The sequence below is a fragment of the Leishmania infantum genome, chromosome 20 (genome assembly GCF_000002875.2).
Source record: "Leishmania infantum JPCM5 genome chromosome 20".
NCBI lineage: Eukaryota > Euglenozoa > Kinetoplastea > Trypanosomatida > Trypanosomatidae > Leishmania > Leishmania infantum.
Genome location: NC_009404.2, coordinates 345,930 through 373,473, shown reverse-complemented (window position 1 = coordinate 373,473; position 27,544 = coordinate 345,930). Strand labels below are relative to the sequence as shown.

Below are 27,544 nucleotides of genomic sequence, written 5' to 3'. Positions count from 1 at the left end.
TCGTACAGAGCAGTCTGCCTGCTACCCGCTTCCTCGCGCATCTCTGCCGCGCCTCTTACATCACCCAACACGCGCCAAACTTGCCTCCACCTTCACCACCACCACCTCTGACGCTGCTCTTCTGCGCCGACGGCTGCACCGCGTGCGTGACAGGGGTGGGCACCACCAAAAGAACAAGGAAGGAAAAGGAGTGCGTGTAGAAGGGGCGGCGGCCGCAGCAGCATCACTGCCAGAGGCGCGAGACAGGCGTGAGGTAAGTCGACGATGGGGCGGATGTGGGCGCGCCCCCTTTTTCGTGTGGTCTCCTCTTCAACAGGGTAACACGCGCCATCGCACACAGACACACGCAGCCCCTGCTCATCATTGGGCCGCCGCACTTGAGGCCTCTTTGTTGGCTCGACGTGGTCGCGCCACCTTGCGCGGCGTGTGCGGCGCTTCAAAGTGTGCCGGCCGCACAGCACTGCTGCCGTCTGCGGCGATCAACTCGACCGCCACGTTCCGCTGCCTCGTCTGTGGCGCCTCGTGAGGTAGCGAGAGGCGAAAGCGGCGAGGACGTGTACCAGTGCGCCGTGCAGAATCGCCGCTCGACGCCATTAACTCATCACTCAGCGCCGCCGTACGATGCGCTTCACGATGGTAGAGTCGGCTGCTGCTGTCCGCCTCTCCCACGGAGAAGGCCTCACCGAGGGCAGCAATAGCAGAGCCGATGAGGGAGGCCGCCGTTGCAGCTTCGCCGCTGCGCCTGCTCGCCCCACGCAGCTCTGTGGCGAACGAGGCCGCGTTGTCTGTCGTGCGGGCACGTCTGCTGTCCATGCCGCTGCCGCTATCATCATCATCGACGTCGTACTCGGCTGCCAGCTTCGCCGCATTTTCCTCCGCCACCGTGGTGGTGTGCCCAAACGGCATGTGAACGTGATGCCTCAGTTGGTGGCGCTTGACCTGGTGAATCGCGGAGACGTCGCTGGAACCGTTCTCGGCTCTGGCGTCCATCATCGGCGGCGTTGCCTGCATCACGTCGTCCTCACGCAGACGAGGCGACGGAGGACGGCGAGGGTACATGGTAAGAACAGTGTCGCTGATCTGGGGTGCCGTCAGCCGCAGCGAGTCTACCTTCGTCGCCTCTGATACCGCTGTCACCTCCGCACCGGATGCCGCCACTTCCGCGGCGTCCGGGAAGTAAAGGGCCGCGTTCGGGTCGATATACCCCTTCGGCAGCGCGGAGTCTCTCGTCAACGCAAAAAAGTCGGTCCATGACTGGGACGTGCCCTCGGCCGCAGTCGATGCAGCAGCGGCAGCAATGGAAATCGACTGTGCGAGGCTTGCCAGTACAGGCGTCAATCTCGTTCGCTCTTTGCTGCTGCCGCCGCCTCTCCGCTGGCGGCGCACAAACTCGAAATACTGACCCAGCAAGGCCACCCGCACTGTTGACGCGGCCGCCGCCTCGGCTGACATTGCAGCCCTGCGCGCTGTAGTCGGCGAATGCGCAAACAGTTCGCGTGGAAAGACGCCGCCGAGGCGCGATGCCGAACTTTGCGGAAACCTGCCGTCTTCCGCATTTTCCGGCGTTGCCAGTCCCGACATGCGGTCCTTCCACATACGCGCAACCACGCGCACGTCTGCGGCCGCCATGGTGGCCACAGACGGTCGAGAGGCGGCGACTGCCGCGTCGCCAGAGCCGGCCAGCCATGCAGCAGCGTGTGTTGCTCCGAACTTGTCGCTGCGCACTGTCACCGGGATGACACCCGCCTTCTCTGCATCTTCAATATGCGCGACACGACGTATTTCGTGGAGTAGCCGCCATTCCATCGCCGCCGTCGCGGCTGCCTGCTCCTCAGGGCTCGCGGAGTCGTGCACGAACGCAAATACCGGGCGGAGAAAGCTTCGCTGTGCAGCAGAAGACAGCGATGCCGTGTTCGTGGCAGGAAGCCACCACACTTGCCGTGTGCTTGACGCCGTCACATGAGAGGGCAGCAGCGCACCGTTGCGGGCGACATCCCAGCGGGCAGCGAGATCAGGATGTGTCTTGTCAAGCGTCTCTCCGACCTCCACTCGAGGCGCTGCCACACCTTGCGGTTTGTGGGTTACCGAAACTGCTGCCGAGTTGCTGGCAGAGGCGTCGCCAGCTGCGCTGATGCCGCCGCCACAATGCGGGCACGCTGTCCGCCCGCGAGCCACGCGGGTTTGCACAGTGCACTGGTACCGCTGTTGACAACAAGAGCACCTCCACCACACCAGTGTCGTGGCCTCGTCGCACGATATCTGATGTGCAACGACGTCGTTCAGCTCTGGGACCCAATCATCAAGGATGTCCGGACGCACGACCGCCAGACGAAGTTGACGCACGGGGCGCGTGGCCGTCGATGGCGCCGCGGCACCGCCAGCCGCTGCATTCGCGGCCGTTGTCGAGCAACAGCGCGCAGCGCCGGTAATGTCTGACTGCGCGCCCGCCTTTCCCGCCATTCGCAGCTGCGTCAAGGTGCGCGCGGCTGCCGACAGTCCGGCCTCGACCGACCGTCGCGTGCGTCGCATAAGTCCAGCTGTGCTTTCCCCGCGTAGGATGTCGGCCGCGTCTGCTCTGTCAAGTGGCGCCACGCATGCGCTGCGCTTCGCTACGGACGGCTTCTTTCGGTGTGTGCGCTAAAGGGGCACAACAGCGTACCCAGTAAGATGCAGAGTCTGCGCGACGCCCTCTGAGAGTCTCCCTATATTCGGTTCTCTACTTCGGCGTATGCGTGCGTGGTTGTGTTTGTGTGTATGCGTCCGACGGATATCCGTGCCCGAGGGCAGCCCCATGGTTGCCAAATAAGGTAGAGCGAGAGAGAGGTTGAGACGAGAGCGGGCAGGCGGCTATGAACGCGCATGCCACAGGTGTGTGCGACGCTAAAACACCGGAGATAGAAAGAGACCGTCGAAGCGCATTTCTTGCGCGTGCGTGGCGGACAAGACACCAAGCCCCTGCACTGTCATTGACGAGCACGCAGAGAGAGATTACAATGATCCGTCTTTTTTTTTTCGTGCTGCCACTGCTGCTGCTCTGCCGGAGCTGGTGCTTCCTGCCTCTCTTCCGCACTAGCTGGTCTGCAACGGCCCAGGGAAGCCCCTCGCGGAAGGGAAGAAGCATGCGCATTTGACGCAGGCACCCGTTCGCCAGTGAAGCACTCTTCCGCAACCAAACACTCGCGCGAGTGCCACCACGTACTTGTGCCACTCAGCAGACGTCATTTTACTTTGCTGCTTTCCGCTGATCTGTGGAGCGTTGCAAGCGTATTACGTTGATGATGTTAACAGGGCCACAGTGCGACATGGCCACCCGCACCCGCTCACAGGTGTCTTACGTGGACGCACGGCCGGTAAGCGTGTGGGGTGGGGTGAGGAGGATCAGCATCGACACAACTTTCCCATAGGTATCAGCAGAGAGGCGAGAGACGAGCAAGAGCAAACAAAACACCTGCCATGATAGCGTGCTCCTCGACATCCTCTCCTTCCGCGCTTAGGCGTCTCTGCTTGTATATGTGCCCTTGTGTTGGTGCGTGGTGTATTCGCCGCATCGCCTCGTGCTGCGGCGTCTCCATGCATGCTTTCTCTCTTTCTCTGGCTGTAGTACCCACCGCCTCACGGAGGGGAGAGTAGTGGTGGTGATGGTTGATTGGGTACAGAGACGCGGACAGAGAAGCAGGCACTGCGGGAATGGCGCTGCCGTCCGCCGATGCACAGAGTTTGCCAACATCAAATCATGCACATGCCCCCCTCAAGAGCTCAGTACCGCTTGGGCCTCGTCTTTTTCGGGCCAGTCTTTGAGAAGGCGCCTGATCCTGTGGCATGTGTGCCGCTGCTGCTGTGCTGCTGCGAGCTGGCGTGCCGCACACTTGAGCTGCTCGATGCCCATGCCCGGCGGGATTTCATGATCTTTCCGGCTTTACGATTAAATCGCTGCAGCTGCGCATCCTTGATGCCTTCAATGTCATTCATGAAGGCGTCTTGTTGGGCCTTGAAGAACTCGAACGGTTCAGCGGTGCCGTCGCCGCCGACCTGCTCGCCAGGTGAAATCGCCGTCGTGCGGAGAGTCGGCAGGCCGTCATCACCGACTACGAATGCTTCTGCACGGCGCCGCTTCAGGGAGGGACCCGCGCCGGAGGCCGCCACCGCCTTCGGGAAGCGCGCCGATATCTTGAAAAAGCCGGAGCTGTGCAACGGCGCTGCGCCAGGGTCGGCGGTGTTGCCGTCATCGTGCAACGCACTGCATGGGCTAGCTTGCTCGGCCTCGTGACCGTCGTCATCGCGGCGGCGCACACGGCCAGCGATACGCTCGTGCGACTCTGTGGGCCTTTGCTTTCCAGCGCCTTGACCGGTGCTGTCGCAGAGCCCGCCAAGCGGCGCAGACGCACCGGCTGCCGTAAAGGATGACAGGTGCGTGTAGTCGAGCTGCATCCGGCACCTCGACACGACCACCTTCTTCTTGGGCACAAGCGTGCGTGGCTGCACCGCCGTCTGCGATGCCGCCCTCTTCAGCTCCGCCAAGCCACTCGTCACCATCCCAAGCGGTGCGAAGCCGGCGAACTCGTGCTGCTGCTCCGGCGTTGTGACAGGCTCGAGAAGAATGTAGTAGCGGCTGGCTTGCGTGTTCGGCATGCCGAGGTTGCCGTACAGGAGTGTCCCCGCCTTCAGCGAGGACATGGTAGCTGCAAGGCTCTGCCCACGCGCGGCTGTGCCAGCCGACAGCGTCACCCTTTCATCAGGGATGAAGCCACCAAAGATCGACTTGGTGGTGCTGCTGCCGATCTCCATCACAGACGCCTTGTCGATGCGAACGACCGCCGAGTCGCTCAGCGGCAACAGGCCAGCCGCCTTGGCAGCATCAGGCGTTGCGTAGGCGACCTCGGCCTCCGTCAGGCGCAGAGCAGAAAGCAGCTCCGCTGGCAAGGGCAGCTGCCCTGAGCACATGAAGAACAGATTCGCCGCGGTGCGCGGACGCTGGGAGGAGAGGGGAACAAAGAAGCTCACAGGCAGCTCCTTGAGCGCGTGTGGAAAGATAAACGAGAGCTCGACCTGCATCGCCGGTGGAAGGATCACGCAGAGTGAAGAGGGATGCGGGTGTTGTGTGTGTGTGTGTGGGGGGGGGGACGGTGTCTGTAACATGTGCATGCATGCGTGCGTGTGGCAGAATGCAGGCTGTGGATGCGCACGCGGAAGGGGCAGATGACGAAGCATGGCGAGGGAGAGAGGTGAGGCATGAAGGACAGAGAGGGAGAAAGAAACATCAAGAGACAGCGCCCGAAGGGAGGGCAGGGGAGGGCGGGGGGCACCGTGGCGACCCAAGACGGCACTCCCATGCATGCATCGACACAGGCATTGCCATGTGCTCTCTGCCCTTTGCACTATCACTGCCGTCCCACCACCTCCTCGCGCTGCCACTGCTCTTTGTGCGCGTGCTGGGATCAGGACGGATGACGGTGCCTACGGCAGCACCGACATGCTCGAAAAAAAAAACCTGCGCTGCTGATGCTATCCTTGCTGCCGCCGTGCATCGCTTTAGTTAGTCCCGCGTGCCGTTTTCAAGATTCCATACACCGTATGTCAACAACGAGACGAGCCCGCACACGTACACACACGCGCGCACACCTTATCATTCCTCAAGGCGACGTTTGCGCGCTGCCGGCGACGCATCATCGCCGTCGCCACTGCCAGCAGACTCGTCTTCATCGCTCCCGTCGTCGCGCTCTTCTTCATCATCTTCGGAGCCTGAGCCCGACGCGTCCTCGCCGCCTCCGCTGTCGTCGATCTCCTCATCCTCTTCCCCACTATCTTGTGCAGTGGTTGCAGCAGACAAATCGTCACACACTCCCTCTTCATTATCGCCTTGCCCATCGCCGCTCGAACAACTTATGCCGTCGGCGACGTCGTTCTCCGCCTCGTTGTCGTCGGTGCCTTCCTCGTATTCTTCGTCCTCGCCACTGCCGTCGTCGACCCGATGACGTACCTGTGCATCTTCGAGCAGTGCCGCCACCTCGTTCTGCAGCAGCTGCCTCATGTAGTGCTCGTCGAGACGCCACCGCCCGTGACAGGCCGTGGCGGCTGCACGCACCTGCGGCAGCGCACTACCGTCTTCACCCCGCGCCGCCTGCAAAGCAGCGGGGGCAACACCTTCGTCTCCGTGACGGAGTGCCGCGATGGCGTGCTGAAGCTCGCGGCGGTGGCGGCGATTTGCACGCAGCAGCTTCAGCACCGCCGAGGCCAAGGCGTAGTACGACTTCGTCTTCGACGCGTGCGGCTCGACGGCGCGGGTGAGCAAGTCCACGGCGCACAAGGTCGCAGGGAAGGTGCTCTTGTCAAGATGCTCAAGGACGAGAAAGAGGTTGCGGTGGGCGTAGGCGGGCACGTCCTGCTCGTGAGTGAGCAGCTGGATCATCGCCCTGCTGAGGTACGCCTCTAGCTGCAACGGGACGGCAGAGAGGGTGCCAGCCGCAGCATCGGCAGCAGTGGAGGCTGCTGGCTGCAACTCATTCGATTGCGCCGGCGACGCCACGATTCCCCGCGCCATTGCCAAGTTCAGCAGGGACGCGGGACCGGCGCGCTCGCTGCTGCTTGCGTCATTGCCGTTAATGAGACTAGCGTGCGCAGAGTGAAGGAAACCTTCAAATACGGCGGTACTCACAGTGCGGATGCCGCCGCTGCTCACAGCAGGTCTGCCCCCGAGCGCTGCAGCCCCAGCCTCGCATGTGGGGCTTGTGCCGGCTACTGCTGCTGCTGCGACGTCCTTGTCGCTGAGCACTCGGGCCCCTTCCCCGGCAGCTGCAGGCGCACCACCACTAGGCTTCGTGCGAGGTGACAGCGCTTGAATACACTTCAGCAGGGATGGCCACAGGCGCGCCGCTGCGTCCAGCTGCTGACCATGGGCACTGAGAGCGGGTATCTGCAGGAGGCTCTGCAGTACGCACCCGAGGCGCTTGCACTCGCCATCCGTAAAGCCCACAAAGTAGGTAAAGGCCGCCGTCACAAATGTCAAGGCAAGGTCGACGGCGCGACAGTGCAGCGACCACGGCCTCTGCTCAGCTTCGCCGCGCCCCGCCGTCGCCGCAGACCCGGTCGTCGGAGTTGCTTCCTGGAAGAGCCACGTGAAGAAGGCGGCAACCGTCGCTGCCTCACGGAGGTTCAACACAGCGCGGGGCAGGAGGTACGACGCAGCCAGCTCCACGAGACGGTCATCCGCTTCAGAGGCGAGCGGCTCCGTGGGAGGAGCGAGCTCGCGCCGAATCAGTTCCAGAAGCGCTGCGCGGGCGGCGGCGGAGGAGCTGTAGAGGTGCATGTGCATGGACTCCTCCGCATCTATGCGCTTCGCCTCGCCGTCCAACCACGTCACGATGGACGCGGCGCGACGTGCACTCACGGCTCCGGCAGACCTGTTGCCTTTCAAGTACTGATTCGTCAGGCTTCGGGCCTGCTCCATGCACTGCTGCCACTCGTATCGGGCGGTGTCGTAGGGATCTGGCTTGTACTCGAAGTGCGCGGCGGTAAAGTACTGCAGGAGCTGCGCAATCGGAGGCAGCTCAGGTGTATCTACAGCCGCCACGGCCACCCTCGAGGAGGTGGGAGCCGGTACACTGTACACCGCATCTGACGGCACGGCGCCGCCGTTGCTGGAAAAAGCCGACGCCCACTCGAACTTGCGGCGTTGCTGTGTTTCGATGAGCGACGCTACGTGAGGGAGGGCTACTTGCCGCACGCAGGCGCACAGGTACTCTAGGACCTGGCTCTCCGTCGGCGGAGGCGACACCTCCTCAATCGCTACCAGCATGTCATTGATCGTGTTGTACCGTCCCGCCGAGGACAGGAGGATCACCTCTGCGCCGCCGTCGAGGTCGCGCTGCAGCTCGTAGATGCGGCTTTGAAGGCGGCACAGGTGCAGGAGTATCTGTTGCCCGAGGTGGAGACGGACCTCCGAGCGGGCAGCAGTGACAGACTGCCTCGCGTGCTCTTCCTCAGTGTCCTCGCTGTCTTCGTCGCCCTGAATGGGCACCAGACACGGTTGCTGCAGGGCAGTCAGCAGCGCCTGGCGAGCCCTGACAAACACGTCCTCCGGCGACAGCAGCAGCTGCGCACTGCTGGCCGTATCCTTCCAGTAGCGAACTCGGAAGGACGTCATGGAACCTCTGCCGAACAAGGAGGTCGTGGAAGGCGTGTAGGCCAGCGCCTGCAGCTGCGCGGGGTTGTACTTCTCCTCGTGCTCCAGCGCGCGATGCGCCATCACGGCGAGGAGGGCTTTGCACAGCTCTGTGCCGAGAAGTATGTCGTCGCCACTGTTGCTGCGCAGGGCGAGCTCGACGCGCCGCGCCAACAACACACCATCCACCGCGTCGAGGTTGTCGCGCCACAGCGTCGCGACAAAGGTCGCCAGGATTGTCACGCGACACTCCCCGTTGGCACCTGTGACCTTCTCTTCCGCCGCGTAGCGAGCCATCAGCACGAGGCCTTGCTGCACGACAAGCATCAGCACCGCCCCGGGCAACCCGCGCAGGAGACGTGTGTGGATATCGAGGAAGCTGTTGTTGTAGCCGACGGCTTGTGTGAACAGGCGATGCGCGACGAGCAGCGGCTCGGCATACAAGATGGGGCGCAGCAGCGCGCGGTACTCATCGAGGTTCTCAGCGTTTAGACGCTTTAGCGAGTGCGACAGTAGCGCTTCCCGTTCCCTGCGCAGCAGCGCATCGTGCGGGTGCACCAGCGGCGACGGAGGCCACCCTTGCCTCCCCTCGAGCTGCAGCAGCTGCTGCTTTGTCCGGTACACGGCCACAAACTTCACCGACGGCAGCAGCTCCTGGAGCCAGTCGAACATGTGCAGCGGCATGGCCGCGTTCTCGCCGTACGGTACCGCTCCATGTGCCTGTGCGTCGGGGATACTGGAGCGGGCAAAGAGTCGAAGCACATCCTCCATCACGTCGTAAACCATCGGTGCAGGCGGCAACACGCGAATGCATGGCATGACGAAGGCTAAAAGCAGCCGCTCTGCCAGGGCGAAGACTGCGTTCGGAGCCGGTGGTGCAACGCCGCTGTTCGAAGAGGTGGTGGCCGCCTCCGACGCCGGTGTTGCTGCTGCTGTTGCGGCGGCGGCGACAGCTGTAGTTCGACACATCCATGATAGTCGTGTCAAGAGACGCACGAGCAGCGACTGGTTCGCCATGTAGCTCTGCACCACCGACAAGACCGGCAGAAAAGAGGAGAGGACGCGGAAGGACTCATCCCGCAGCTGCATCAATGCCGCAGCTTCGGCTTGACCAGCCTGCTGCTCCTGTTCGGCGACTTCCCACCGCTGTAGCCACCGACGCAGCAGGATGGACACGTAGTAAGCAACACTGATGTGCTGCGGGTACGCGCGGCGCGGGAGCAAGAGCACGTTCACACTCTGCACGCCAGTGCTGACGTCCCCTGCGCTGGCCACAGGAGGCGTTGGCGGCTTGGCGAGGTAGCGCATACCATCTGCCGCCAGCGCGTACTGCCCTGAAACAATGATATCGCGCATCAAACAGCACGGCGACAGAAGTAGGTCTGGGACAGCGCTACCCGAGTTCGCATTCCCAGCAGCCGAGTTGGTGCTCGACGCAGCAGCGGCAATGCTGCTGCTTCCTCCGCCAAAGGCAGCTGCGGAGGCGCCGTTCGGCACCGCTGTGGTGGCCACCAGCGCCTCCGTTGCGGTGAGGTGAAGGCGCCAGTTGAGCAGCAGCGGGTCGGGGTGCACAATGCGCAGAAATCGACGTGTGTGTAGCTCGCCGCGCGAGGGAATCGCTGATGCCGATGAATGCGGCAGCGATCCCTGCTTCGGTGGCTGGCCGTAGACGCCCCCGCCGCAACGCATGCCGCGAAAACGCGAACCACTACTCCTGCCGCCGCGCCCGTCAACGTGGCCATTGTGCACGCACAGCTCTGTAAAAGGCATGTCCATAATAAGTTCTGCGCGGGTGTGCTCGACGTACTGCTGCACCGCAGCGGTGTACCGCGCCAGCGCCGAGATCGGCAGTGCTGGCGGCGGCGTCTCGGGGCCGCTGAATGGGTTTAGTGGGCACTCTGCGAAGTGGTACATCAATACTGTCAAGTCCCACCCAGCCACGCCACAGTATAGCGCGGCCAGCGCCAGCATCCGCGTGTGCTCGACCTGCTGCGCCACGCTACGACCGACGCGCAGCTGCCCCGTGGCAACGGCGAAGAGGTGAACCTTCTGCAGCCCAAGAATACGTGTGGAGGCGAGGAGCTGGCCTAGCGGCGCGTAGTGCCGCAGCCGCCACTCGACCTCGCTCATAAGTGACTCGCCAACAACCGACGGTGCTGCGGCTGCCCCGGCGGTGCTGAACGTCGACAGGCGGCGTGGCTGCCGGTGCGCGGTCTCCATTTCCAGCACAGCTGCCTCCTCATCACGTTTTCCACGCGCGCCGACTGCGGCGCCGGCGACTACGGCGCCCGCCTCCCCCGCGCTCGAGAAGGGGGAGCTGCCACGAGTGTGCGGCAGCACGTAAAGCGCTGAGAGAACAGCACACAGCGTGGTTGCGACCAAGTGACCATGCGGGGTGCCTGTCCCCAGAATCCGTGTCAGACGGTCACTGTAGACGCGGAGCAAGTCAACGCACTGCTGCCACTGCTGGGATGGCCTGGCGGGACCGTCATCGTGGAGCATGCCACGGGTATCATAGCGAGCTAGTCGACGCGCCATATCGTCCGCCATGCATCCAGCTGGAATGCGCGAAATGAAGGCCGTCCAACTGCGCACAAACTCGTTAAGGACGTCCGCGAGCAGGAACGTCACCGTTGGGGCCTGTGTTAGCATGTGGGGCACAAACGACTTGAAGAGAAGCGCGGCTCGGCGAAACCGCGTTCGAGCGATTGTGTCACGGAGCAACTCGATCGAGACGTGCGACCACGCCTGCAGCGCGGCTGTTTCATTTGCAGCGGTAGACTGGCGCATTACCGCGCCCACGGCAACAGCTCCATCGTCGCCGCTGTCGTCGTCATCGGACAGCACCGGGGCTGTTGCGAGGCGCTTGCGGCACTCGTCACCGCAGCCGGCAAAGAAACGCGCGTACGCAGTTGTGTCCTTTGGCGTGTGAGACGACAGCTGTTGCAGGTACACGCAGAGAAATGTGAACCAGAGGTGCTGCACATTCAGCTGCAGCTGCTGCTGTGATGTCGTGGTTGCCATCGGAGAGGGGGGCGGCCCCAGCACACTGGGAGTCAGGCATAGTACCATCGGCGACGGCAGGGATGTGGACGAAGAGTTGACGTAGGACGATAGCGCGAAGATGCCGGCGACCACTGACTTGGAAGCCTGCGCGACGCCCCATGGCAGCTGCGGCGCCGCCGCTGTGTTTGCTGTCGTTTCACTGGCGGCGCCGGTTGCAGCCGTTGGAGCAATCTTCGCCGCCGCTAGCTGGGGGACATTCACCTGTGCACTCAGCTGTATCGCTGCACACACCAAAAGGTAGAGGCGCTCCACCTCGACGGCAGCCGCTGCAGCGGCAGGCGAGGCTGTCGCAGAGTCCAACACCCCCATCTGCGCCTCCGGCACGATTTGCGGAGCGGTGGTTTGTTCAGTGCCATGGGGGTGAAGAAGGAGATGCGACACGACTTCCTGCATCACACCCGACGGAACGCCCTTCATCGAGGATGTGGCGGCGTCTACGCAGGCTGTACGGAGGAGCTGGACAAGTGCCTGCGTGATAGCCCTCTGCAAGCCACGGGCACAGAGCACGTGCTCGGCAGCCCCACCGCCGGCTTTTTCACCGACATTAGCGGGATTCGACGGCGGCGACGTGAGCTGCAGAACCTTCCAAAGGGCGGGCCAGACGACGTCGCGGTAGAGCAACTCTGCCGTCACACCGGAAGACTGCGACGCGCGAGCTGCCATGTTGGATGACACCAAAACAGGGCGAAGACAGCGGTGCGGATATGCACACGCGACGGAAAAGCGAAAGAGCAGGCACGAGAGCGCACTCCTTCAATCACAACAACCGTGAACCAGCCGCTCCCACGCTTGTCTCTATGTGGCCGCCGCCGCCGCCGCTGCTGCTGCTGCTGTTGCTGGAGTTAGAGGACAATGCAACTGCGGCGTACTGCTGCAGCGCGACGGGCGAAGAAGCAGAGGCAAACTTGAGTGAGTGCGCGCCGTATATGCGCCCACTCGTCCTCAAGGTTCGCCCGCGCCCTGCTTTACACGGGAGTAACTCGCCTGCCTTTCGATACGCTCTGTGGCGCTAGCGAGAGTTGGCGTGGATCCGCGGCTCTGCTCTCTAGGCTAGAGGTAGACTCCCGCTTGCACACTACGCGACGCACGTGTGTGTGTGTGTGTGTGAAGTGGACGGTATCACGGACGAGATGCGCCACCGCTCCTCCCTGCTGAAGGGACTTGAGTTGCAAGATGGAGCTCGCGCTCATGGGAGGGATGAGGAAGGGGAATGGGATGGAAGGAGCATGTGGCCATGAATGCCGACAAGACAGCGGCCCGACGGGAACTGCAGCGGTGATGGTGGGAGGGGAGGCTGGGGTGATGGCCGTGCGAGGAGACCAGGAGTGGACTCACAGCACAGCTCAAGCACGAAAAACGACCACCACCATTACCACCAACCCACCCACTCCCCTTCTTTGACACCCGCCCCCGTACGCAAGGACACCTATGAGTGATGGCGCACAACTCTGCTCGCTTAGTTTCACCGCTGTTTTCTTTCGTTTTCTTCAAGGCTATCCGTTACGGCGCTAGTAGAATGCGCGCGCATGCGCGCGAACACGCACACGCACACGCACACACCTAAACACACACATATGCGGTTATGGTATTACACGAAATCCAACAAAGGGAGGGGTGGCGAGTTGAAGAGATGCGACGCACGCGCGTACACAGAGCGAATCGACACAACGGAAAAGTGCCCTGTCGACGCGCTTGAATGCCACCGGCACCTCTCCTCCCGAGGGAGCCGCGTGCACTGTCGGCTGGCCGTTTCACGCGACGCTGGCTTGCGGGTGCGCGCGTCAAAGCCGGCTTTACTGAAATAGATTCTTCACCACGACATCGCTGCGCTGTGCGTTGTCAAGGGGCTCGGGCACCATAAAGGCGACCAGCTTTGGCCGTGGCTCGTAGTTGACGGCCTTGCCCTTCGTCATCCGGTGAAAGCCTTTGCGCGCACCCTCGCGGGACGGCAGCAGCGCCCGTTGCATCTCCCTCACCTTCTTCTCCAGCTGACTCGCCACCGCACCGCCGCGGCGTACCAGCTCCCGCAGAAAGTCAGCGTCATCGTAGATCTCGTCGTCGACGTCACCCTCGGCGATGTGCAGCGCACGCTGAGCCTTGATGTCCGCCGACGTTTCTGCCCGCACGTGCTCGGGGTGGGCCATGATGGCCATGTGCGAGCGGTTCTTCTGTAGCTTGGTGCGCAAGCGCGACTTGGCAGACAGGATGGCGGCGATCTGCTGCGGCAGTGGCTGCGCGATCGTTTTGAGCTTCGCGCTGTTCGCCTGCACCAGCTTCCTGCCCCAGTAGTCGAGGCACGTGTCAGCGTGCCGCAGCACCCGCTCATGATAGCGCTCCACCTCGCGATACGACGGCACCGACAGGTCGCCTTCCGTCTTCGCCTTCTTCGGCTTACTTGCCGAGGAGGACACGTGCACGTTGCTGCTGCGGTCATCGCGTCCGCTGCCCGTCGCGGCGGCGTACAGGGTAGCGAGAACTTGCTCCACGTCATCCTGTAGCTCCGAGTAGTGCTTAGACACGCCCTCACGCATCTCCTGCACCTCAGCTGCACCGTCGCCGTTGGAGGCCGCCGCCGCTGCGTCATCGACTTCGGCATCGCCATCCACAAAAAGAGAGCGGGCGTAGTACTGCGGCATGCTGATGGCTTTGGTGACCGCCGGTTGGAGCAGCACGCGCAGACGCAACAGCTGGCCGTAGACCATGATGAGGTGCTGCACCACGTCGCGGGTCTGCTTCGCATCGGTTTGCGTGGAGGCCGTCTCGGCGGCGGCGCTAGAGGTACCGGCGCTCGCCGCGTTACCAGCGGGCACGAGACTCATCTGCGTCTGTCGGAGCTCGCTGAGCTGGCGGAGGATATCAGCCTCCTCGCTGTCCAGCACAGCTTCGCCGACGCCACTATTGCCCCCGCCAAGCGAGATTGACCGCCGCAGCTGCCCCGCCTTCTTCTGCTTGCTGCTCTTGTTCTCCAGCCACGCTGTGTACTCCTTCTCCGTCAGGTCCTTCGCACGGCGGCGCTTGCGACCGACAGCGTCGTTCTTCGACGCCACACCGCGTCCGCCGCGTTCCTTGCGGTCGCCATCCTCGCCGTATCCCTGCTCCTGCTCCTCCTCCTCCTCGGCATCCATATCGTCGCCGTCATAAAACTCTTCACCTTCGGCATCCAAGTCTCCCATGTCGAGTGTGCCGAAGATGTCGTCCATGGCGGCCTCGACGTTCACTGGCGTCGCGGCGTACTTTCCCTCGCTGAGGCTAGCGTCGAGTGGGCCACGGTGACGCAGCCGCGACGAAGACGCAGAGGACGGCAGCTTCTTTGCGGCATCTTTCGTCGGCTTCTCGGCCGCAGATGCTGCGGTCTGCCGACGACTGCCCCGTTCCGCGTCATCGTCGCCGTTGAATCCATTCGAGTCGACATCGTCAAACTCGTAGTCCTCCGCGAAACCGCCGTCCGCATATTCGTCGTCGTCGCGGTACGCACCTCCTGCACCACCACCGCCGAAGGCGGAGCGAGCCAGCTGCTCATTGACCGTCTCCGCCAGAGACCTTTTCCTTTGCTTCAGCGAGACGATGCTCCCTCGTCCACTGGACCCGTTAAAGCGCGGCATGCGTGTAGGCGCGCGTGTGCCGGTGGTCCCCCGCCTATCTGTCACACGCAATGCAATGCTCGATCCGGTTTCCGCTCTCTCTGTGTGTGTGTTCCTAAGGGAGCCCCCCCCCCCCCCCCCCACACACACACACACAGACAGACAGACAGACACATCCCCAATAGCACGGGGCAAGCAAGAGAGGAGAGAAGAAAGGAGGGAGGTAGGAGAAGGAGGAGGTATGAGGGGGCAGCGAGCGCGCATTAGCGTGTGTGATGTCATGTGATGTGTGCGTGTGCCGATAAGTCCGCAGCGCATCGAGCCGAGTTGATGGGGAGGAGAGGCCAGGGTAAGAACAAGCCTCCACCCCACCCCCCAAAAAAACACGAAAACGACCAACAATAAAAGGGTCACGAAACGACAGCGGAAAGCTGAGAGGTCAGAGGAGATGAGATGGGAATGAAGGCCTGCACTCGCCACGCATGCTCCACCCACGACATGATCTCCTCGTCTTTCTCTCCCATGCGCGGGCGCTGCGTTCACCTTAAAGTTCTGTCCGTACTCCTCACCTCAAGACAACGCCGACTCACGTGCGTGACGGTTGAGCTCGATGGAGCGATGCCCCCTCTTTCCCCCCTCTCTCACGCCCACTCGTCGAGCAGTGTCAACTAGAAGGTCAACACGAAGATGTTAGCTCCGCCTCACAGGAAGTTCCGCACCGCCTTTGCGGATGTAGCAAGCTGCGCGGCCTTTCTGCGCCTCTCCACGTCCGTTTTCCAACGAAGACCCGAAAAGGAGAAGGACAGCGAGAGCCCCCTGTTATCTGTTGACGTGTGAAAGGTGTGCCATGTGCGAGCGCAGATGAAAACAAGGGAAAAGCCAAAAGACAAGAACAGCGCCACGTAACTGCGGCGGTAATCCACAGAACAACAACCCATACCTTCACGCTCGCATGAGAGAGAGGGGTGGATGAAAAGGGGCGGGGAAGGAAGACGGGCCCACTTGATTACGTGTGCAGGCCAAGTTTGCGCAGCTCTGCTTCCAAGGCACTCGTGCCACCGTTACCACCGCCGTCGCTGCTACTGGTACTCGGCGATCGAGCTGCGGCGGCACCCTTGCTTTTTCCTGGACGCTGTGACGCCGTTTCGCTGCAGTTGGCGTTCGACGACTGCTGTGACAGAGCGAGGCCGTGCTGCGGCTGCGGCTGCTTCTTCTGATTCCTCCTTGTCGGGGCTTTGCGTGTGTCTCCGCTCCCCACCGCCTCCCTTTCAAGGCCGGAGCCCGTCGCACAGGATGCCGGGCGTGGCGGAGAGCTGGACGAGGGAGCTGAGCGGTTGCCGCGGCGGAACTCGTCGTCACCCGCGCCGGGCTCCCCAACCGCAGCCAAGGACGTGCAGGCGTCATGGTCGTCGTGACTACCCTCGATATCGGACGCGTCGCTGCTGTCCGCCGCTGTCGCACTCGCGTCTCTGAGGCCATCCCTGTTCGCTGTGTCTCGCATAAGCGTTGCATTCAGAGCGCAGGTCTGCGGTGAGTACTTGCTACGCATCCGCTTCGTCTGCGGCAGAGGGCGCAGCCGCACCGGCAGCATGTCGAGCAAGCCTTCGCGCTTCAGCTGCTTGTACACGTACAGCCGTCGGTTGTTTTGACTGTAGTAGTGTGCGCCATCTGTCAGCACGGAGAGGAGGGGGAGGTCGCGCGGGTGCAGCTCGCCGTCACGAAATTGCTTCAGCGTGCTCTCGATTGTGCGCCCGCAAGAGAAGCGAGGCCGGATGCGGGAGAAGGTGAAGTACACGAGGAGCGGGTCCATGTCGACCACCTGCTGCGCTGCTGATGAGCCCACCTTTCCAGACGGCGGCATCGGCGTGCCTGCGTGCCGTGAAGCCCGTTGCTCTTGCGTGTTGCTGCGCGCGCTGTTGGGGGTTCAGCGAGCAAACCCTGCCCACGCCCGTCGGAGGGCGCGTTCCTTACACGGGCGTTGGGATGGAAGGCGTTGCAGGGAAGAGGGGCAGGGAAAGGCGGAGATGATGAGAGGCAGAGGGACGAGATGGGCGGCGGCGTACGTGCCGGTGAGGCGCCTCTCCTGCGTTGCCTACATCACGGACGGGAGAGGCTAAGACGGGTGCTGGTGGTGGAGAGGAAGGGAGTTCACCACAGAGTCGTCAGGGAGTTTAGCGGAGGGGGCGATGGCGGAAGGAAGGGTCGGCTGCACATTGTGGCCCTTTTCCATCCGTTTCGTTTCGTCTCATGCTCGCGCGGAGTAGAACGAAAAGGAACAAGACACACATGCACAGGCGTACACAACGCTACACAATCAAAGCAGGAGAGCGCACCCAGCCTGTGCTGTAGCTCTAAGCAACATGGAAAACACACGCACACACACACACACACACATACCACCACCACTACAGTTGTGGTGCGCTGAAGGATCACCGCACCCCACCGCACCCCACCGCCTCCCCGGGGGCCAACAGCCAACACACCAGTCTTACAAGAATGAGAAGAAACGGTGTGGTGGCGAGGGGGAAGCACCAGGGGGGGGTGCGCGCGGGTGGGTGGGTACATGTAGATAGTGGTGGTGTAGAGCGGTGATGGAGGTATAGTGAGAGGGCGGCGCCCCTAAAACAAAACGACGGAAAGCTCTGCGACAGCCGACAGCAACCAAACAGCGCCTAGGCGACGACGGAGACCGAACGAACTCAGTCTCTCTCTCCGGCAACATCGATTTCAAAGGCACACACACACACTTTCTCACAGGGTTCCCCCTTCTTACTACCAGTTGAGTTGGAGACTCGAACGAAAGAAAACAAACGGGCAACGAAACTAGCGAGGCAGTGACGCCTCACCGGATCCGGCCGAGAAGTTCTGGAGGGAGGTCTGCGAGCGGCGCCGCCAGTAGTCCGTTGCCGCCTTCATCCGCTGCGCGCACACAGTCGCCGACGCTTTAGGCGAGTTGTCTTCTGCGGAGTGCTGCGCCGGGCCCTCACCAGAGGACCGCGCCCCTGTGGTGGGGCCCGCCGGGGTAGCGGCACTGACCGACACCGCGTCCGTGCGCGTGAGTTGCTCAGCCTCTGCCACGGCGTCAGCCACACCGACAGCCAGAAAGGCAAAGACGCCGCGGCAGAGGTTACGGTCTGTCACCACGCCAGCCGGCGGCGCTCGAATACCGGGCGGCACGTAGCGGGAGGGAGCGAAGGTGCACCCGCTGCGCCCGTTTTCGCCCGAGGAAGCGTCGTCGTCGTCTTCTCTTGTCTTGCTCGGTGTGACAGAGAGGGAGGGCAAGCCGGCATTCTGCAGTGTCCACGCAGTGCTCATCGGCGACGGTGCTGCGTGGGGTGACGAGGCGGCAGCCGGCGAGGACGGCGACACTGCGAGATTGTAGAGGGCATCCCGACAGTACAGGCCGCCCTCATCCATGGGCACCAAAAGCCGACGCGCTTCGGCCGATGCACCTTTTATGTCACCGATCGGCTTGACAGGCAGCGGCACGAATCCCACGAGCTGCGGCACGAGTGTGCCGATCAGCACCGCCCACGCCGGCGGAATAGGGCTTACCACATAGTGCATGCGGCTCGAACCTTCGTGAAGCAGACCAAGGCGCTCGTAACTCACCTTCATCCTCGCAAAAACGTCTGAGCGCGTGTGGTGACAGTAGGTCATGCTTGGGATGGCCGAGAGCGGCAGGAGGCGCAGCGGGTTGGGCACGCGTTCGGGGTACACGTGTGGAGTGGTAAAGAGACGCGGCAACGCCGGCAGGACACGTGTGCTACCTAAACCAATGGAGGCCGACAGCGTGAGGGATAAGGGGGTGGAGAATAAAGGAGAGATCGGCATCACGCCGGCTCGCCCCCTCGCCACCGCAGCCGCTTCTTCGGCCCGCTCTTTCGTGTGATGCCTGCTACCTTTACCGCTGTCGCTTACCACGGCTACCTCCGTGCGCCCGTCAGCGCGCGACTCGATGGTGCCACTGGCCGCTCCGCATGCGGACATATCGTGCTGCTGCTGCTGCTGCAAGGACGAAGGCGACACATCGAAGAGGTCCTCCAGCGTAGTCACAGACGCATTTGCTGTCGCCGCTCCGGTGCGTGTCGCCGGAAAGGACCCTGTGCGCGCGGCGGTGGCAGCGCGTCCGACCGTCGGAGCAGCAGATGGAAAGGCTGACGCATGCGGCGCCCCGTTGCTCATCGCGGTCTTGCTTCGAGCCCGGCCAGTGTTGGGACGCTTCTGCGGCAGCACAAAAGGGCGCGTTCGCGCCCATATTCGCTTCGCCGCCAATTCCTTCGCGAGAGGTATGGCCGATGTGACGAGGTCGCGCGCGTGCTTCAGCACGATGAGGTCGTACAGCTCTGTCAGGCAGTGCTCCACGACTGCGACCAGCTGCACCTCTCTAGCGCCGTTCGTCTCCACGTACTCCACATCATCCTGCAGCTTAGGCACCATACCGTAGAGGTGCAGGTGTAGCTCCCCAAAGATACCTTCCACAAGGTCGGCCTTCACCTTTCCACTCCCTAGTCGCGAATGCGCCGTGGTCGACAAGAGGTGCCACAGCTCCAGTGTGTCGAAGACAAAGTCGAGATTGACGTTCATCTCGCACGCATCACGCACCAGCGTGAACGTGCTGCAGCGCTCGCTATACAGCCACTGCTGATCAGGGTACAACAACAAGATCCGATTAGAAATGTTGTTGCCCCAGCAGTTGTCGCCGATGTACTCCAGTCGTTCAAAGGCGACGCGGCGTCGCCGGTAGCGCGAGTTGAGCGAGCCCACCACGTCCGTCGGCTCTGCCGTCGCAAGGGCGACATCAAGCACTCCAACCTGCTTTAAAGCCCGCAGGATAGTGCCGATTCGAGCAGCCCGCTTCTCGATCGACCACCGCGGGTCTGTCATGCTGCGAATGCGCGGAAACAGTGGACAGTTGAACAGGATGTCGGCCCACACCGTCATTATATTGTCGATGGGGTATCCGCGCACGGCCAACAGTGTCAGCGTTTCAAGCGCCACCTCGCGCACCGGGTGAGAGACGTGCCGCGCCCGGTCTGCGACTGTAATGTGTGACCTTAGTGTTCCGTCGTTATCGAAGCTTTCGCGACACAGACGGCAGAACGCCGTGGATGTGTCGCCAGTGACACTGCCAGCGCCCGCAGCGGAGAGTCCTTCCGTACCGTGCGCCGCGCGGTCGAGCCTCGAGGTGTGCTGCTGATGCTCACTGCCGGCACCGTTGCCGGCTTCTTCGTAGCGCACGTCAAGGTCAATGTTTGCAGACCCCCCATTGCTGTGGGCCCTACTGCTGCTGCTGGAGGCGTTGGCTGCTTGCGGGCTGTCGTTAGGGCCTGCACCAGGAAAGAAGAAGTCGAGGGCTAGAGATGCCGGCAGCGAGCGCATGGGAAGGTGGAAGCCGATTTTGGTGCGCGGTGGCCCGTTATGGTCATGGGGCTCGTAGATGGGTAGACTGTCCAGCGGGAAGTCCGGTGGTGGAGTGGGGCTTCGCCGCGTCATCTCTACCTCTGTGCAGCCTTGCATTTGCAAAAAAACGCCCTGAAACGGATCCTTCACCCTGCCGAGCCTTCTACCCTTCACACGGGAGGCCGTTTCGGTGGAGCTGCGCCACCACGTCCCAGCCGCTGCTCTGTTGGCGTTCCGAAAGGAGCCGAACGTGTCGGAGTGGGCCACGGTGACTGGTGTAAGAGCCCGTAGTGCTCGCGTTGGGTGGAAGAGCGTACCGCCGCCTGAACCCCAGTCGCGGCTGCCGCTGGTCAGCTGCGCGTGGTGGTCTGACACGTTCGCTGCCTGTGACGAGTGCACGACTGGGCGGCTGGGTATCGCGCACGTTGTGGGGAGGTGGTTTACGGCATGTGGGGAGCAGAGGAGCGTGGCGGTCGATGCCCTTGTCGCTGCGAGTCTGTGAGTCGCGGAGGAGTGCAACGCCTGCGTGGAGCTGAGATGCAACAATGACGTGGACATTGTTGCTTACGCCTATTCTCGGATGCCGTTTCAAGTGCGGTGCTTTTCGATTGTTCGCCCGAGGCGCGGCTATCGCACCGCACGGACATGCGCGCACGCGCACCTACACAGAGTCAGCAAGCACTGCACCCCTTCCGCGTGTACAAATGCCCGCCTGTGCGCTTATGTACCTGTATATATGTGTGTGCGCGTGTGTCTCGTTCTCTCGCACCGCTGGGCCGCCTCTCACTGCTTCTGCCACACAAAGTGCACGTGAGGAACGCGAAGAGACGATCAAAACGTCAGGACAAGCGGCACGGGAATAGTCGTGGGGGCAGACAGACAGAGAGAGAGAGAGGTGGGCGGCAAGAAAGGAGCGGGGGGGGGTTGGGGAGATGTAAGCGGTGTGAGCCCTCACAACGAACAGAAAACCCCGCGGCTGCTGTCGACGACGGGAGACTCGCCGACATGCTTCTGCCTCTCCTTGTTTCCCTTTTGTGTGTGTGTATGTGTGTGTGTGCGTGGCGCGCAGCTGCAAGAGGACGTCCGCCACAGCTACACCGCACATCATCCACCTTCCATCTCTGTTCCTAACTTCGTTTGCTCGCCCGTGTCCCTTTGGGCGTTCGTCGCCGTCGTTCTCAGCGAACAGATACACCTTGTGAAAGACAGCCGTGACACGCGCAACGCGATCGAGGCGCACCACCACACCCACACCCAAAGATACAGACAGACAGCCATGTGCGTGTGTGTGAGGGAGAGAGGGGAATCGGAGAGGAAGAGACGCACGTGCAAAACTGCCGCCGACAACCATCACATCGCCATTAACCTCCTCGACCCCTCCGCTCCATCAATCGGAATCGGCAAAGAACGCAGCGACATCCACCTCCTCCGCGTCCGCCTCTCCTATTCCGTTCACGTCATCAGTCGCGTGCGCGGCGAACGCCTCATCTACTCCCGTGATCACGGCAACGTTCATGAAGTTGCTCTCCGGCATGTCGGCACCATCCGGCCGCGGTGGTGACGGCGTCGAAACCCCTTTCGGATTCACCGGGTCGGCGTCCGCCACGGTGTTGCCGCCGCCATCGTCATCGCTGCCGAACATGGCCGGCGCGCCCGTTACGTGCTGGTCCACTGCGTTGTCGAGCAAGCCGGTGTCCATGCGAAGCGCACAATCGCCGAACAACCCATCCTCGTCCATGCTCTCTCCTCTCGGCGCGCGCGTGCGTCCGCCGCTTTCGCCGTCGTCCTTGTTAGCACGCTTGCGCGTGTTATCGACAGTCGCCAAACACGAGGAAAGGCCAGCGGATTCCCCGACTCGCTCATTCTCGTGTTGCCGCAGCAGTGCGGCGTACTGCTCGTTGAAGCGAAAGAATACGTCTGCCTTGTTCTCCAGCGACGGAACAAAGTTCTGAACGCTGGGGTACGGCAGATCGGGTGGTGCGGGCCGCAGTGAGCAGCAGTAGGTGCAGCAAACCGTTCCTTGACCGAGCCGCGGGTTGAGAGTGACGCGGATCGTGTTCCTGGAGTCACAGACAGGGCAGTCGAACGTGCGCAGTGCGTGAATGCCGTGCGTGTTGGCGTTCTGGTGATAGCGGCGGGCATCGTAGCTGTGCTCCTTGCTCTTGCTACTGCTGCTGCTGCTCTTGCTGCCCCCCGTCTCGCCGCGTGCTTTTCGACTGGCAAAGTTGCCACGCCGCGGCTGGGCCGCGTCTCTTGTGTCTGACATGTTAGCAGTCGCCCGGTGCCGGCGTCGGTGGGTGGGACAGCAGACTTCAATCAGCACTTGTATCTACACAGGCGCGCGTTTGGAGAGGGGAGAGGGATAGAGCGGCAAAGGAGTCCAGAGGACGAGAGGGAGGGGGGAGACGCTGAAGTGACGGGCGGAGAACCCAAGACTGAGTCCTTTGTCCTGAACTGCGTCTTCGAAGCAGCGGGCGTGCGCTGGCGGGGGAGAAGGGAGGCAGACAGGCGTCTCCACATTTCAAGCGCCCCTCTTCCGCTGCGCCCCCCCTCAAGACTCTCAAGGACGAGCCCATAAGACGCGTAGGATGTTTGATACAGGTGGTGCCGCGGAGTGACGGGCCATGACTCAAGGGACAAGGCAGTCTTGCAGATGCGCACCGTACCCCATTCCCCTCCGTGTGCACGTTCGATCACTGGGTTACGCCAACGGACGACTGGGAAACAATGAACACACATCCACACACACACACACACACACACACGCACACACACACGCACACACACACACGAGACTGAGAGGGAGATGCATGCAGTATCGTACAACCGAAGGAAAAAGGCGACGTGTTCAGCGGCGACCATAAACGTACCACAGGAGGAGGTCGTAGGGACAGCAAAGGAAGTAGCGCAGAGACGTGCACACACACACCGAGGCGCGCGCACAAATGTGGGCGCACAGCTTCACTCCACCGTCTCCCACGTTCCTGGTTTCGCCCACTCGACTTTGCATTGCCTCAAACTGATGGATCACACCGTACACACACGCACACACACAGCGAGGCACCGCAACAGCAGCAGCTGAGAAGCAGCGGTAAGCAACCACGCCCAAACACAACGGGATCGTCTCCCCTTCAAGGATGCGAAGCATACAAAAACCAAACAAACGGAGGGTCCACACGAGGGCGCCCTGTACCTTACACACGCAGCATCGGCATCAATAACCGTAGCAGCAGCGAGCCTTCTCACTGAAACAGCTGGTCGTACTCGTCATCCTCATCCTCGGCGCTGTGTACCTCTTGACGAGGAGCAAAGTAGTGGGCTGCTGCTCCTTCCGCCTCGCCCTCGTAGTCGTCGCGGAGGTCGACGGCACACGAGGCGGTCGGCGCCGTGGCGAAACCCGGCCACGTTGGCATAGTCAGCTTGCGCTGCAGCTCACCTAGAGACCTCACGTGCTGCGAATGCGAGCTCCCTGACGCGGTTGCAGCGGCGGCAGCAGAGGAGCCGAGCCGAGCCCAGCCCGCCACGGCTGCGTCCCCTGGAGAGTACGCCCCCTTTTCCATGCTGCTCTGACTTCCACCAAGGTCGGCGTTGGGCGCGCCAACGCTCAGCTTCGCCTCGCGACCCATCTCTACCTGCTGCAGGTCGGCGTGATCGCGCTGAATGAGCGCCTCGTGGAAGCGGAAAAACACGTCCACTGGCTTCTCGAGGCGCAGCACATTCCACCGTTTCGTCCCGCCCGTTCCGCACACGCGGCACCGCACCGTGGCATCGCTAGTCGCGCGAAAAATTCTGACGACAATGGAAGCCTTCGTATCACACAGCGGGCAGTCAAAGCGGGTGGGGATCTTGTACTTGCTCTCCTTCTTGACTGGCCCGTTGTTGGACTTCTTGCGCTTGCCACCCATTGCTTAACGAGGGATGTGGGCGCGTGCGCGTGTGGGCGTGGAAGTGTGGAGAGAAAGAGGAAAGGGCGGGAGAGACAGCGCGGCGTGCTCGTCTTGTAAGGTGCCGTGATGAAACAGACACGCGCACGCGCTGTAGAATCCGGCACTGACACACACCGACAAGAGCAACGGCAGCAACCTTGACTGCTCGGCGGAAGCGGACGGAGAGGTGAGAGCCCCCTGAGCCAATGAAAGACGAATGTGCGTTTATGCAAGGGTGGGGAGGTGGAGAAGCAGGGGGGGGGGAAGACCGGCACAGCATCTTTGCAGGTCCCTATACATGAACGTCAGACGACCCCTCATGAGCGGTGAACGTATCTACTCAGCGCCTGCTCTGAACAACTGCAGTTATCGGCGCTGGCTCACGGCATGCGTTTTCCTCTTTTTTTTTTCTCTCTGCTCACTGTACAGCCGTTTTACGACGGTGAGCACGCGCATCGGCGTTGCGATCAGCCCTCTTTGTTCGTGGCTTGCTTGCGTGCCATCCGCGGCGTACATACTCCCTATTTCTCTTCCTCGTCTCTTTGTCCGTGGATTACGCTGGACTCTTCGGATTAGCATGCACACTTAAAAGGCTCAGAGACCGCTCAAGCAGGCGCTCCGTTACAGATCGGCTCGCGAACACGTCCTTCGATCGATGTCGTCCTCGAAGCTCGAAGGAAAGAAACACACAAAGTCTGCCGTTACTTCGGTTCCAGGGCTGCGATGTGTGTGCGTGCGTGCGTGAGAGGGGACGAGAAGACAGAAAGTCTCGGGGAAGCTGACGTGCTTATCAGCATGTATGTATATGTACGCATGTGTGTGTGTGTGTGTGTTTGCCGGTTGGGTGGAGACCGGGCGAAGATCACAACTGTCTCCTCCGCTTCACCACCCTTTCCCTCCTCTCTCTTCAGCTTCTCAAGAGCACCGTCCTTCGCGCCAGAGGAAACGGCTGCACCCTCTCACCGGAGCCATCGCGCCCTCAAGCCACTGCCCACCGCCGCTGGCATCGCCCTGGCTGTGCTAGAGACAACGCTGCGGTCTCGCTTCCTCCCTGGGGATGCCTCCATCTGGCTTGAATCCGCGCCCCTACTGGGGGTCATGATGGCCGCTGCTGTGGAGCGGCCTTTGCTCGCGGCAGCAGTAGCTTTCGCCTTTGCTGCGGCCGCTGTGGCGGCAGACTCCAGAACTGAGGCCCACCGACGCTGTAGCTGATGCTGGGATTGTACGAGAAACTGACCGGCTTGAGCCACCCACCACTCGGCAGAGCCAACCTCCTCAGCGGCTGCTGTGGCATCGGCACTGGTTGCTGAGGTTGCCGCGCCGGCGGACGGCGCTTCCGCAAATCGGAAGAAGCCTCGCTCATACGACACCGGAAGCGTTCGCAAAAGTGACCGAGACAGCCGCTTGTACAGCGCCATCTCGCCGTCCTCCTGCTTGCCGCTCGACCCTGTCTTGCTCAGCAGCAGGTGCACGTGGCCGGGCCGCATCGCGCGCGCCGTGCGCCCGGCGCGATGCACGTACTGCGACACAGCTTCAGGCGGGTGGTACATAATGACATGGCCCACGTTCGGGATGTCGATGCCGCGCATAAGAGCGTCTGAGGCTACGACGCAGGAGGCTTCGGCGCCAGATTCCGTGTCGTCCGCGCCAGCCGTCCGCTCCAGCAGCGCGCGGCGTCGCTCTGCCTCGCTGGAAAGAGTCGTGAACTCGACGACAGACGAGACTCCGGCAGCGGCGAGGAAGTGACTCATGACACGCGCCTCCTCTGCGGTGGCGCAGAAGATGAGGATGCCGGTGCCTGCCCTGTCCTCCACGTTCGGGTACGACGATGATGCAGAGGCGATGGTGGCGTCCTGCGCTGCAACTATACGAGGAAGGTCCGCCTCTCTGTGAGCACGATCGTCACCATTATCGACAGCCATTCCGGCCGCAAGCCGTCGCGCGGCAGCCGAAGCACGCTTCCGTGCAGCTGTGGCCGCAATGCGGCTCCGCAAGGCGTGCACCAACTTGAGCAGGACTGCTGGCCGGTATGTGTCCTCCACAAAGATAATGTGCTCCTGCAGCGTGGGCGGGAGTGCGAACTGGGTGCGCAGCACCGCGCCACCATCTGCTGCCGCGCCTGCCCCCGAATTTGCCTGCTGCGACGACGCCATCCCTTCCTCCTTGCGTTCCTCGCCGTTGCTGTCGAGGACGTAGTAGCTGCAGTTGCGCAGTTTCACGTTGGAGATGCGTGCGATGCGTGACGAGAGCGTTGCAGAGCAGAGAACCTTGTGTAAGATGGGGCCACCGCGAGCCAAGAAGGCATTCGCAGAGGCGCCACCGAGGCTGCCCAACCGCTGGAGCGGGGCTGGCGATATCATGGCTGCTGCCACGGAAGACTCACTAGAAGAAGCGAAGTTCGAAGACATGACGCATGCAAGAAGCGCACACATGCGCTCTTGCTGCCTTAGCTGGCGTCGTTGCTGCTGCTGCACCTCAAACTCGTACCGCGCGTTCACCTTCTGCACATGCGAGGCGAAGCTACCGACCAACACCTGGTCCGCCTCGTCAATCACCAACAAGCGCAGACTTGCCAGGCGCAGGCCACGCGTGTGGTCAAGGTGATGAAGAAGTCGCTGCGGCGTGGAAACAATCACGTCGACGTTGGAGAAGTACCGTACGGTGGTGTTCCTCGTACGGTGTTGCTGACGCGTGGCGAAGCAGTGACCGTCGTCACCGCCGTCCGCTTCGTCGCCGTCTACCATGTCGGCGTCTTCCTCACTTTCGCCAGCACTATCGCATCCATCCGCGGAATGCTGCTCGGAGCCGCCAAAACGAGGCAGCACGACTCGCCGTACCAGCTCGCGGGCCTCTGCTGCCTCCACATCTGTCGATGTGCCCCTTGCTGCATCCACGGCCTCGGCACAGATGCACGCAACTTTGATCGAGCTTGGACGCGTCAGGCGCTGCAGCTCGCGGTACACTTGCTGCCCCAGCGCTTGCGTTGGCACGAGAATCAAGCAGCGCAGCGCGTTATCATCAACGCCTTTCTTCAACTCCGTGAGGAGGCGTACTAATGGGATTAAGTAGCAAAGTGTTTTACCGCTCCCGGTGGGGGCGGTGAGGCTGACATCGTTCGGCACACCGCTCATGAGTGCTCGCATGATGGTCGGGATGACGGCCTGCTGAACCGGCAAAGGCTTCGGGTAGCTCAGAACGCGCTGCAGCGGCTCGCTGAGCCACTTGGCAGGCCCGATGCAGTCATCCCACGTCGCGAGAGAGGACATTGCAGTCGCCGGCGATCTGTGCCCCCGTGTCCCCCCTCCCTCGCCGAAGGGACTCTTCGTTCACTTCTAGCGTTTGCTTTATGTGAGCAACCGACGGGCGCGCTACGCCTTCGTCACCGGGTTGCGTATGATGTGCCACGCTCC

General features: G+C 62.2%; 9 protein-coding genes across 9 annotated transcripts; all 9 read right to left on the bottom strand.

Annotated features, from left to right (window-relative positions):
• Positions 1-360: 360 nt before the first annotated feature.
• On the bottom strand, positions 361-2,460 carry LINJ_20_0960 (conserved hypothetical protein; the record flags this gene model as incomplete). Its single annotated transcript, XM_001465191.1, has 1 exon — positions 361-2,460. The coding sequence occupies one exon, from the start codon at positions 2,458-2,460 to the stop codon at positions 361-363; it is 2,100 nt and encodes a 699-aa protein (XP_001465228.1).
• Positions 2,461-3,756: 1,296 nt separating this feature from the next.
• Positions 3,757-5,142, bottom strand: CYP15 (putative cyclophilin 15; the record flags this gene model as incomplete). Its single annotated transcript, XM_001465190.1, has 1 exon — positions 3,757-5,142. One exon carries the CDS (start codon positions 5,140-5,142, stop codon positions 3,757-3,759), a length of 1,386 nt encoding a protein of 461 aa, XP_001465227.1.
• Positions 5,143-5,623: 481 nt separating this feature from the next.
• LINJ_20_0940 (conserved hypothetical protein) lies at positions 5,624-11,887 on the bottom strand (the record flags this gene model as incomplete). The annotated part of the gene is made up of 1 exon (XM_001465189.1): positions 5,624-11,887. One exon carries the CDS (start codon positions 11,885-11,887, stop codon positions 5,624-5,626), a length of 6,264 nt encoding a protein of 2,087 aa, XP_001465226.1.
• Positions 11,888-13,017: 1,130 nt separating this feature from the next.
• On the bottom strand, positions 13,018-15,123 carry LINJ_20_0930 (conserved hypothetical protein; the record flags this gene model as incomplete). Its single annotated transcript, XM_001465188.1, has 1 exon — positions 13,018-15,123. The coding sequence occupies one exon, from the start codon at positions 15,121-15,123 to the stop codon at positions 13,018-13,020; it is 2,106 nt and encodes a 701-aa protein (XP_001465225.1).
• A 688-nt stretch (positions 15,124-15,811) lies between these two features.
• On the bottom strand, positions 15,812-16,666 carry LINJ_20_0920 (conserved hypothetical protein; the record flags this gene model as incomplete). Its single annotated transcript, XM_001465187.1, has 1 exon — positions 15,812-16,666. The coding sequence occupies one exon, from the start codon at positions 16,664-16,666 to the stop codon at positions 15,812-15,814; it is 855 nt and encodes a 284-aa protein (XP_001465224.1).
• A 962-nt stretch (positions 16,667-17,628) lies between these two features.
• LINJ_20_0910 (putative RNA editing complex protein MP90) lies at positions 17,629-20,301 on the bottom strand (the record flags this gene model as incomplete). Its single annotated transcript, XM_001465186.1, has 1 exon — positions 17,629-20,301. One exon carries the CDS (start codon positions 20,299-20,301, stop codon positions 17,629-17,631), a length of 2,673 nt encoding a protein of 890 aa, XP_001465223.1.
• Positions 20,302-21,595: 1,294 nt separating this feature from the next.
• LINJ_20_0900 (conserved hypothetical protein) lies at positions 21,596-22,474 on the bottom strand (the record flags this gene model as incomplete). The annotated part of the gene is made up of 1 exon (XM_001465185.1): positions 21,596-22,474. The coding sequence occupies one exon, from the start codon at positions 22,472-22,474 to the stop codon at positions 21,596-21,598; it is 879 nt and encodes a 292-aa protein (XP_001465222.1).
• A 976-nt stretch (positions 22,475-23,450) lies between these two features.
• LINJ_20_0890 (conserved hypothetical protein) lies at positions 23,451-24,113 on the bottom strand (the record flags this gene model as incomplete). The annotated part of the gene is made up of 1 exon (XM_001465184.1): positions 23,451-24,113. The coding sequence occupies one exon, from the start codon at positions 24,111-24,113 to the stop codon at positions 23,451-23,453; it is 663 nt and encodes a 220-aa protein (XP_001465221.1).
• A 980-nt stretch (positions 24,114-25,093) lies between these two features.
• LINJ_20_0880 (putative ATP-dependent RNA helicase) lies at positions 25,094-27,400 on the bottom strand (the record flags this gene model as incomplete). The annotated part of the gene is made up of 1 exon (XM_001465183.1): positions 25,094-27,400. The coding sequence occupies one exon, from the start codon at positions 27,398-27,400 to the stop codon at positions 25,094-25,096; it is 2,307 nt and encodes a 768-aa protein (XP_001465220.1).
• Positions 27,401-27,544: the final 144 nt, after the last annotated feature.